Below are 12102 nucleotides of genomic sequence, written 5' to 3'. Positions count from 1 at the left end.
TCTATGCCACCATAAAATCAGCATTATCCGTGGGTTTGTTTAACCATTTTTCCTGTTGGCTGAAGTTCCAACTGAATTCAAAGATTCATTTAATTTTTGTTAAATTTTGTGTGGTTTTAAAAGTTCGTATTGTTACAGAAAGCCTGAAAAAGTTGACTTAAAGCTACTCGTAAAGTACATATACACGTGTTTGTTAGAATAAAAGCAATCCCTAAAGTCAATGAATTCTGACATCATTTTGTTTCCGAGAGGCGCGGATCAGAAACGGTTTGAGGTACCAACATACACGCGTACTTTTGAACATGGTGAAATTTTCATTCTTTCTTCATTTTCAGTTGATTATATTATGATTAAATTATATTCTAAAATGACAATTTATTATCATCATTAGACGTATTTTTCAGAGACTTTATTGATTGATGCTTGAGTTACATTCCACAGTAAATTCTGTAGAATCAACGAGCCCAAAACCTAACAATGATTTAAAATCGTTGCGCCCACTCGCCCACTCACCCACCCCACCATCTTCTAAACTCGCATTTGGAAAAAGCGTATTTTCGTAAAGTTTTGGTTTTTTTGTAACTTTAGCTGTGCTATCTTCGCTAGCCAAGGGTTTTCGGTCCACTTTGGTCTCCATAAATGGGAAGCCACTGTGGTCTCCATAAATGGGAAGCAAAGTGGACCGAAAACCCTTGGCTAGCGAAGATGTAGCTGCGCGGGGGTCGCAAAAATTATAAAAAACGGGATTTACTTTTTGTAAGGGTAAGAACTCGATGCCTTACGAAGGGAATGTCAGATTAAAACATATTCAAAATACATTGCTTGCTTTTCACTAAACATCGACTATGACCTCTTCTAGGTTACTGTTTCCATTAATTGGTGTCGAATTTTAACGAGAATAGACAGTACACATACTTTGCAAAGAAGTACAAATTGAAATTGAAACGAGAGGGAAATTGAATATTTCTTTATCGACACTTGATTCATTTTTACCCGGAGAAACATGAGCAAAATCTTTCTTATGGAGATGTGTAACGGGAAATGTTTTTATCTTTTCTCCATTCCGATATACTCGGGGCACCTTGCGCAAATTTTCAACGTTGTAATCCGGGTACTTTTCATGTCGTTTGCAATGCAAAATCCCCGTAGACTTTCTAATTTTGGTTGTGTATCAAAACCTAAAGCGGTAAAGGGGGCATTTTAAAACAAAAAATCTGTCCTTTTCTATTGCAGTGGATATACATAATTTTGGCACAAATGTACATGACTGTATTTATGATTATCGAAATATTAAGCAAAAAGTGGTGGAAGCAGAAACTTGAGACAGAGTACAGAGTATAGCACTTACTGTACCATTTTTATCTTTCTTATATACATGTATCTTCTTCTCGATCAATATTCTGTCACAGGTCAATTAGTCGTATTCATTCAATCATGACATACTCATTAAAGCAGCAAATCAAAAATGGTAGGAGGCATACACACCCAAATAGTATTTTTTAAAAAGCACAAAGCTCCCTCCTCCCTACAAAAACAGATAGAAAACGACCCCCCCCCCCCAAAAAAAAAACAAAAAAAACAAAACAAAACAAAACAAAACAAAAACAAAATAAAAAACAAAAAAAACGAACCCGGGGAAAAGGAAACACTAACTGTGGAAAACCTTGAATTTCTTCTCGAAGGGGATATTAGGTTAAGGTTAAAAATTTTTTACTCATTTAGATTTTTTTTTTTTTTTAATGTGTTCTTTTCTTTTTTGCATGAAATTCATAAAGAAGAAGACAATTGCCTTATTTTTTTCTATAAAAACATGAGAAATAGATACATGTATATTGCTATTGGTGGTCGGATCGGGCAGAACCCCCCTCCCCCATTACAATGTGCCTTAAATACCAGTATATGAATTAAGGGGAGTGAATCGATTTACATAATTTACATGTACTTCATTAGTTCCCCTTCTATCTTGTTGAGGTACAGCGCATGTGTCAATTTCCCACGATGTCAACAAGGGCAACATACACGTGTGGCATGCATATCTAAGTTTTTACGTGGGAAAATTAGAAAGTACCGATTGTCATCAGTTCTTATTTAGGAATTTAAGAGGTAAGTTGCATTTTCTGTATCTCTGTATATATGCCTTAACCACACTTTTTTTTTTACACAAAGTCGAATTTGCGGAGGTCAAAAACACTAGAAGCTCCCTGCCTCAATATTAATATAACCTCCTACAAACAGACGGGAAAAATAACTGTGCCTGCATATGTCTGAAATAAGCATCTTTACATACAATTAGTTAATATATATCATTATTTGCATTTAATATTAGTTTTTTTTTGGACTGAAGTCTGAATGCATCAATGCCACTGAAGGTCAAAACATATTTTTTGCCATGAGCTTTACCGACAGATCGTGCAGCATTCAAGACCTGGTATGTTTTCTTTAAATTCGCATTTTATAAAATGATCTATTTAAATCATTACAAACTGAACAACATTATTTATTTTAACCCTATATTATGGAACGCCATGGCTGCCTTATGTTAGATGATTTCATTATATGCTGTGGGTCCATTATTATATGCTGTGGTTCTATAATTATATGCTGTGGGTCTATAATTATATGCTGTGGGTCTATAATTATATGCTGTGGGTCTATTATTATATGCTGTGGGTCTATTATTATATGCTGTGGTTCTATAATTATATGCTGTGGGTCTATTATTATATGCTGTGGTTTTATAATTATATGCTGTGGTTCTATAATTATATGCTGTGGTTCTATTATTATATGCTGTGGTTATATAATTATACGCTGTGGGTCTATTATTATATGCTGTGGGTTCATAATTATATGCTGTGGGTTCAATAATATGCTGTGGGTTCATAATTATATGCTGTGGTTCTATAATTATATGCTGTGGGTCTATTATTATATGCTGTGGGTTCATAATTATATGCTGTGGTTTCATTATTATATGCTGTGGTTTCATTATTATATGCTGTGGGTTCATAATTATATGCTGTGGTTTCATAACTATATGCTGTGGGTTCATAATTATATGCTGTGGGTTCATAATTTTATGCTGTGGTTCATTATTATATGCTGTGGGTTCATACTTATATATGCTGTAGGTTTATTCGAAACTAGCTATTAGAATCCGGATTTCTCGTTTTGGAGTTTACATTTACAAGCACTTTCAGATGATACCAATGGTCGTGTGACCTTGACTGAGACCCATATGCTTTTCAGAACTTTGTTGTCGCCGGGCGCATAGTGTTTCACAAACACATCTTGTTTCAATTTATCAATAGCATACTTTCAGACAAAGCAGAAAATGTGTTTGTATTTTAAATCTTTTATTTTTTTTACTACAATAAAAAATGATTAAAATACTGAGTATGCAAAATTGATTTCTTGTTTTATTTACTATTATCAACTAAAATAATTTAAGCTTTACTATTAATCGTTGATGTTTAAGATTCTTTAAAGGGAGTTTACTATTAAAAATCAAGTACATGTACAAGCTTGAGAATCTATGCCGTCATTTGAGAGTACGTTACTGAAAGTCCAAGTAGCTCGAAAAATTCTATGTCTCGGCATCTCTCTTAGCGCAGCCGTACGTGTTTGCTCACGAATTCTATCAGGACACAATTTTATGGTGCGTTACCTTTTCTATACATGTACGCAATGTTGAAAACGCTATCTGTTATTTGTTTGAGGAACTGAAATAGAGATGTGCATTCAGCCTCGCCCAATGCCCGGAAATCCAACACAGATTCGATTTTGCGGTATTTTATGCCACTGTCATCGAAGATTTGGGGGTACATAGTTTTTCACAAACACATCTTGTATTTATTTTGGTTGACTTGGCTTTTTTCCCTTTTAAGAACTACTCATAATTTATCAAATGACATGAATTTAAGATCAGAATTTTCTCACTCTCTTCATAAAAATATTATGGCGGATCCATAAAAGAAATACAGTAACGGTGCATTTAGGGGGCAAACAAATTATCAAATTAAAATCAAATGCGTTTGTGAAACACTATGCGCCCGGCGGCAACAAATTTCGAAAAAGCAATTTTTTAGCATATAGGTCACAGTTAAGGTCACATTGTTTTAGGTGTCATTCAAAAGCACCTAATTAGTGAAGTATGCATACCAAATACGAAGTCTCTTTCTCCTATGGTTCAAAAGTTATGGCGAAGGTTAAAGTTGACAACAGACAGACAAACAGGACAAAACCAATATACGATTCGGACGCATAAAAATGTGTCCTGATAGAATTCGTGAGCAAACACTTACGGCTGCGCTAAGAGAGATGCCGAGACATAGAATTTTTTGAGCTACTTGGACTTTCAGTAACGTACTCTCAAATGACGGTATAGATTCTCAAGCTTGTAGTTGATTTTTAATAGCACACTCCCTTTAAAAAACCTTAAACATCAACTATTATTAGTAAAGCTTAAATTATTATAGTTGATAATAGTAAATAAAACAAGAAATCAATTTTGCATACTCAGTATTTAAATCATTTTTTATTGAACCCACAGCATATAATTATGAACCCACAGCATATAATAATGAACCCACAGCATATAATAATGAAACCACAGCATATAATTATGAAACCACAGCATATAATTATGAAACCACAGCATATAATAATGAAACCACAGCATATAATAATGAACCCACAGCATATAATTATGAACCCACAGCATATAATAATAGACCCACAGCATATAATTATAGACCCACAGCATATAATTATGAACCCACAGCATATAATTGAACCCACAGCATATAATAATAGACCCACAGCATTTAATAATAGACCCACAGCATATAATTATAGAACCACAGCATATAATAATAGAACCACAGCATATAATTATAGAACCACAGCATATAATTATAAAACCACAGCATATAATTATGAACCCACAGCATATAATAATAGACCCACAGCATATAATTATAGACCCACAGCATATAATTATGAACCCACAGCATATAATTGAACCCACAGCATATAATTATAGAACCACAGCATATAATAATAGACCCACAGCATTTAATAAAATCATCTAACATAAGGCAGCCATGGCGTTCCATACTATATCATGTTTCATGTTCATTATTATATATATATATATATATATATATAGTGCATAGATTCCAATTCTGGTATAGTATACTTTTATTCTAAGAAAAGTTTATGTTAACAACTCTTTTTTGATTTTCAAGTCTTACAACATTTAGTTTAACGTTGTTGTTACATGTAACGTTATTTTAAATAAAAACATTTAAATGTTTTCTTTGGTGATTCATGCGGGATATGAAGGTGGCGACTTTGCGAGAGAAAAAAAGCATAACCCGCTAACGCGGGTAATGAAAATTTTTTCTACAATTATTTTTTATTTATTGTTTTTTATTCAAAGATGTTGTCAGGGAATGGAGAGGCTCCATGTCTTCTAAATACTAAAAAATGTTTTAGTCTGAACAAAGTCTCCATTTCCCCAACTCTAAAGTTTTGATATTAAAAATAAACAAAATACTTTTGTGTCCATGCTACATGCATTTAGTCTAATGAAAAAACTCAATGAACCAACTTTGTTTGAAATGTTCCTCTGTTGTTTCTGGTTGAACACAAAAAAACCCACGGGGATTAATGCATTGCAAACAACATGAAAGTACCTAGATGCTAACGTTAAAAAAATGTTCAAAATTATTCGAGAAATTTACAAATCTCAATTGATAAGGAATGTCAGATTTTTTCATCATAAATTCTCATAAGATCTTTCTTTTTACTTTGACTTTGTCAATTTTTACGAGCATAAAAAGCAAACATATCAAACAGGAAATCTTGGGACTTTTCTTTAATCGGGGCATCGATTTCAACTGTAACAGTTCTTCATTGATCTATACGTATTTAAGTCTATATGTATAAAGTGACGGGGATTGGAACTTGGGACACTGTAATGTTTACAAACATTTTCAAAGTTTGCTGAGAATAACTCGTTGACTTGGCATTACTAATACCTTGGAGTATAATTGTACAATAAACTACATGTACATGTATCATGCAAGCAGATTCTACCTGGGCAGTAAGTTGGTGTTGGACAGACAGTAAATAGACATACTAAAAGACTGAACAAGTGCTTTAAAAAAATATATACATGTACTTATAGTTATTTCTACTCATTTTTAAAAAAAAAATTGATGTACTGTTACATGTAGTATACCTTGTTTTTATCATTTTTGTTTCCTGCTATTTAGAACCATTTAAACAAGAGCTTGGACTTTGGATAGTTGTGTCAAACAGCAATGCGATGTAGGCCTGTCTATTTCATTGTAGGCCACTCAGCCATTGCTCTTTGAAATCAACAAGACTTGTTAAATTGGTTCTATCATAAATCTAAACTGTGAACAATCAAAAACACATGTATATTTTGTTCATTTACACCTACACTTCCAAACAGCATAAATTAGGTTTAGACATGATGTTTATTTAGGTCATGGCACTGCTTTTGAGAGCTATGGGAGCGACAGTTGTAAATCTGAAGATATCCTCTCCCACATGACTGGAGAGTGGGCGTGTCCGAGTACTGACAGCTTCCTCAACGAGTCAATTTCCTGCAACTCTACCTTGTCAACGGTCAGTTTTATTTGCTTACCATAAAACAATCAAACTACTTTTTAAGTTTTCATTTAAGCCATGAACAAAAAATACATTAATATAATGTCATATTTTCCCAAACTATTTAAAATTCCTTGAAATACGTGATATATTTTTGAGTTCACGACAGAAAACGATAAATACATTAATTAACACGTTAGAAGCGCAGCATTTTAAGGGATTGCCAACATACCAGTTCTCCTCCAATGTCTTTTTGCGTTATGATAATTTTGGTTTTATCTCCTATTTTGTAGTGCAGCTATGAAGGCGAATACCACAGCCTCTTACAACAACTGTCCTGTATGGTTCCCCCCAGATTCTTGGGCATCCCCGTTGACGAGGTACCGTAGTCTTCCTGAAAGACATGCTTCTTTTTTCTCGACGGGTATATAACCAGTCCCCCCCCCCCCCCCCCCCCTCTAGAGGAGGAAGTTTCGATAAATGAGTGATTTAAAAATAGAATGCGCTAGTTTTCTTCTATGATAAGACCCTCTGCAAAGTTCATCTAGAAAGCGGATTCGAACTATTGATCTGCGCTTCACAAGCCTGATTCTTTAACCACTGAGCTATGACGATATGCAACCAGACTGATACGAACAATTTAACAAAAAAAAAACAAAAAAAAAACAAAAAAAAAACAATTTAACAAAATATTTAAATCGTCATCTTGTGAATGATATATTGTCTTGAAAAGTATGTCTAATTGTGGTAAGGTACCTTAAGCAGGTCTTTTTATAAATTTTCTATGTAGCAGATTGTCCAGACAAAATTATAATTATACTTAACACAATTTTCTAAAGTACTCTTTCTTTTCAAAAGACATCTATATGTTTTCTGTTTATATTGCAGTACATAATCGTTAAAGGCGCCTCAAAATATATAAATCATCTAAGACAAATACTGGCAAATGACAATGGACAAGAAAGTGCAACTTCAAAAACACAGACGGGAGTGTTCGTCCCAAAATCCTGCTCGGAGCACCTGCGTCATGTTCAAACCAACAGCACCATTAACATTCTCAGTCAGTGCGATGAATGGAGCAACCAGTCGAGCGTAGAGAGCTGTTGTCCTCAGGTGCCGCCAGTGTCGAGTTCGATTTTTGAGGACCACCGATGTCCTCTTGTACCATCAATGTCAACCTCGGTCTTTGAGGACCACCGATCCGCTACAATTTCACAAGCCTCGTGTGTCTATGCAAACTCTGTATGGCAAAACAAAGCTCCAAATCACCAGCAGCTAACTCAACCAGAACTGTTTTTCCAAAAGAATCCTGCGACGCCAGACAATAGAGATACCTTTTCGAACACTTCTCAGAAACCTAGAAGGAACTCTTACAGAGTTTTAAACGACCATACATTTTCAGATATAGTCCCCTGCTCTGAAAACAACGAATGCGTAGCAAATACAACGTCCATGGGCCGGGACAGCTTTCCCTGGGTAGATTACTGTCACCGAGGTCAGAATGACCATTTTACCAGAATCATGGACCCTGGTCTTAGAGATTGCCTGCCTGCAGAAATCTGCAACATCTATGAATTTAACTCTCTTGAAAAATACCCAGTCCTCTCCTCCCTTCTGGATGATGAAGCAGGTTTACTTTTATGAATTTGTTTTTGTTTACAATGTGCAATGACTGAAAAAAGTAAATATTTGGAGAACATTTGAACAACTTGAACTCAACTTTTTTTATTTTAGACGATGCCATTAGAAAGAGTGCACTGCCGTGGACTCATGGTCAATCTTTCGTCTCCTCAATGAAACATTTTGATAACTGGGATTTTTCAGAGAGAGATGACGACGATGATGTGTTTGTATCCCCTAACCAAACCGAGCCCGACCCTACTACTGAAAAAAGATACAACACTACTGGTAAAAAATACACAGAGAAAGGCCAGACTAAAGGTTTGTTGCTGAGATCGCAAAGGTTGACAAACAACGCTAGTGTATGGCGTGCTAATTTAGCTCAATCCTCGGCCTTAAATCCCTTGAAAATAGCGAATAAGGTTACGTAAAGTTTATGCAGATTTTGCAGATGGTGAACACATACAGGGAAATACTGTATTCGCCCTTGTCGGCGAGTTTCAAACGGGGCTAATTGAAAACTGTTAAACACAATTTTTTATAACCGTAATTGGGTGAAAATAAAAGAAGTAAAAATGTTCCTGTATACTATACACACTTATCACATTTCGGCATTTGTTTAATTTATGCTGTAGCTCGAACAAAATTTACAAAAATCTATTCCAGTTCGTTGTATTGTGTATAGTTTCGTGTCATGGTAGGTGGTTACAAGGTTAGATATTTAAGCTTGGTTGACTTAAGTTTAGAGTTATATATATTTTAATCAGAGGTGAAATGGAAATAGAGTTTTAACAAATATTTATCTATAATTTTAAAATTCTATACACATCATTAATAGCAATCATCTTTATCACAGAATTTTTTTTATATAAATGAATAATTTTATTGTACATGTTGCTCTATACTAAAATAAAAATCTTTTAAACGGTTTAAATATGGAAGGAAACGTTAATAGGTAAATGTAATACTCATATATCATATTGGTTTCTCAGGGTTGAGAAGGCCCAAGAACGGTTTCATACGATTTTCTGTGGAATATCGAAAACGTTTGGCCCAACAGCACCCCAAGCTGGACAATCGAGAGGTGTCCAAGATGCTGGGCGCCAAGTGGCGACGGATGAGCCACGAGGAAAAAATTCCCTATGAGTAAGTCGTCATGGTTAGGTCTTGGTCTTAAAACATTATTTTTTACAGATTCTTCTTCAGTTTCTAGTGTTGAAATGCAAGTGTCGTTTGGTAGACGACCATTTCAATTTATATTTTGCCTTCATTTGATGAAAATTTGATGGAATCGACACAACATTATTTTGGCACCCTGGTATTTTATCGTATGTAACACAAAGTTAAATCTTGATATGTACATGTATTATCTTAGAATGGAATTTCGTAAAGATATCTCCGAACTCAGAACAAAACACCCAGAATGGCGGTATGCTCCCTTGAAGCAAATGGAAACGGAGCACATAGAACCGATGCCAAGTCGCCTGAGACCCCGCGACAAACTCAAAAAGAAGGTAGAGCTGTTATTTCTCTTTACGTTATGCCCATTTCTCTTTATGCTACATTAATGGCGTTTCTATTAATGCAATGTCGTTTTTCTTAATTCAATGTTGTTTATCTTCATGATATGTCATTTCTTAAATTGCATATAGCTTAATTGTCCTCTCTCCTATTTCTCTTAAAGGGACTTGGACACGATTTTTAGCTCAAAATTTCGAATCTTATTTTCCGTTTTTCTATGTTTAGAATGGTTGATATTGGTATCTTTAATGCCTTGTCAAAAGTTGAAAATCTGAGTTATATGCTAGATACAGAGTTTGAAATACTTTGTTTTGTAAACAAAGCTCGAGTCTTGTTTTTGTTTACATATGTGTTTTATAAGTTTCAATCAAATGTTACATTTTCTGTTGATAGTATTATTTATCAACACATTCAGTTAATTCTGTCTTCCATGAATCATTTTGTCAAAGAAATGGGAAATTCTTACTTAAAATTATTTGTAAACAAATGTAGGACTCGAGCTTTATTTACATAACAATGAATTCTTACCTCTGTATTTCTATTATAACTTGACTTGTAACATTCAAATTTTGGTAAAAAATTCGAATTGCACAAGTAAACTATTTTATACGTAATGTAATAAAAGAAATACCGTTATGTTTTTCAAATGATCTCAAATTGTGTCTGAATCCCCTGCATGCTGTAGCACCCATTTTATAGTATCTCAATCTCTTTATGGCTTACTCAGTACACTATCATTCGGAGAGATAAAAGCATTTAGATATACCATTTTGTTTGTTTCATATTGAAGGAAATGGGGGAAACAAATTTAAATTGATTATTGATAATACATATTCTATAAAATATTCTACATGATGATGATTTTATAATAATTATTTTTTTGATATGATTTCCATTACAACAGTTCTTGCCAACGATCATTAAGTATGGACCGACCATCTCGGAAAAACGACAACCACGTGGTTCCCGAAGGAAGCGAGGGAAAATGGCCGCCTTCAGCACTTATAACTCGTTCGCCTGGTTTCAGTGCAAGCTTTGCTACAGGTGGAGATATGTGCCGTGTATTGATGATGACAATCTTCCTTTGTATCAGTCTATGTGGTAGGTAATCAAACAAAGTTGTTGGTGATGGAAAACAGTCTCCCCTTTTGTATAATCGCTGGCATGCGCGGAACCGGAAAATTTTCATGGGGGGCAGGGGGTCCGAGATAAATTTTTGGCCTTTTTCGGTTACTTTACAATACAAAGTGAATTTAATTTTTTTTCAACTTTTTAGGGAACGGAGTGGGGATTTTAACCCAACGCCCTTCTAGATCTGCGCATGTGTAGTATCACATAGACATTTACTGTATACGGTTTTTTGTTTGTTTGCGGTTGTAAACTCGGCCAGTTTAAGGCAAAAAATCAAACTGTTTACTCTGTCATTATACTTTTAAAGTATTTATATAGAATACTTTTATATATAAAAATGGTAGAATGATTACTATTGGAGACAAAAACAAAAACAAAACAAAAAACCCCGAGAAAAACAGGCCATTAATGGAAGAAAATTAATTCCGATGTTTTTTATCATCGTTTTTTAAGTCCAGTCTGACGAGAGTTCTGAAATTGAAAAGGTTTCCACAGAAATAACGTGATTTTTACTTAATACTGTAACAGTGTTCGGCGATTTAATATGAAAAATACATTTTTTGAATAGAGAACGAACTAATTATAATACAGCATCATTTCATTGGGTCCCGCATTTTTCGGAGATATTTTGAAGTCCATTTAAAACTTTTAAAAAAGTTCATTCCTTTTACTGTTCAATATTTAAAGTAAAAGTTTCTTGTCCGTGACATTGCAGGTTCTGTCACATGAACCCCGACCCAACATGCAACTCGTGCTTTGCTGAAGACGGACTGTCCACAAGTCACTCCGTGATGACGTCATCGGTTGCCAGTGGATACCAGCCTGTCCCTTGCAGTTCTGTCTCGATCTTTACAACCGCAGCCAATTTGCCTCTGCGAGCAAATTTTCTGTGAATTTCAATTACATGTATCACGTTTTTGAGACTTGTTTTATTTTCAAGTTTGAAATAAAAGAATTTTTGGTTCAATATTAAATTAATGATAAAGCATTTCATATTCAAATGGAGTGCTCGAAATTGGCTAGAACTCCTTATGAAATCTTGCAAACTATCCGTATGAGATCTTGCAAACGTACCGTTTGATATTGGTAATTTTCCTAACGTGTGAACAATACCACAAATTTAATAAGGCACATGTACAATATTTTTTATTCCAGCCTTCACTAGCGATCTGAAAGAAAGGAAAAGTT

The 12102-nt window shown here is 34.5% G+C and overlaps 1 protein-coding gene across 1 annotated transcript; it reads left to right on the top strand.

The window, feature by feature from the left end:
• Nucleotides 1-2380: 2380 nt before the first annotated feature.
• Nucleotides 2381-11832, top strand: LOC128187331 (uncharacterized). Its single transcript, XM_052857732.1, has 10 exons — nucleotides 2381-2428; nucleotides 5171-5189; nucleotides 6518-6660; nucleotides 6936-7022; nucleotides 7531-8272; nucleotides 8377-8583; nucleotides 9255-9408; nucleotides 9638-9776; nucleotides 10688-10884; nucleotides 11630-11832. The coding sequence occupies exons 1-10, from the start codon at nucleotides 2390-2392 to the stop codon at nucleotides 11805-11807; spliced, it is 1905 nt and encodes a 634-aa protein (XP_052713692.1). The 5' UTR covers nucleotides 2381-2389; the 3' UTR covers nucleotides 11808-11832.
• Nucleotides 11833-12102: the final 270 nt, after the last annotated feature.

This window comes from Crassostrea angulata, chromosome 6 (genome assembly GCF_025612915.1).
Source record: "Crassostrea angulata isolate pt1a10 chromosome 6, ASM2561291v2, whole genome shotgun sequence".
In the NCBI taxonomy this organism is placed as follows: domain Eukaryota; kingdom Metazoa; phylum Mollusca; class Bivalvia; order Ostreida; family Ostreidae; genus Magallana; species Magallana angulata.
The sequence above is the reverse complement of the archived record's forward strand: the minus strand, read 5'-3'. Positions and strand labels throughout refer to the sequence as shown.

What these genes read in the sequence shown, in the direction of transcription:
- LOC128187331 (XM_052857732.1), top strand. Translation starts at nt 2,390, where the DNA reads ATGAGCTTTACCGACAGATCGTGCAGCATTCAAGACCTG. An exon ending in GCAACTCTACCTTGTCAACG is followed by an intron (nt 6,661 to 6,935) that starts GTCAGTTTTATT and finishes CCTATTTTGTAG; the next exon opens with TGCAGCTATGAAGGCGAATA. An exon ending in AGAGAAAGGCCAGACTAAAG is followed by an intron (nt 8,584 to 9,254) that starts GTTTGTTGCTGA and finishes TTGGTTTCTCAG; the next exon opens with GGTTGAGAAGGCCCAAGAAC.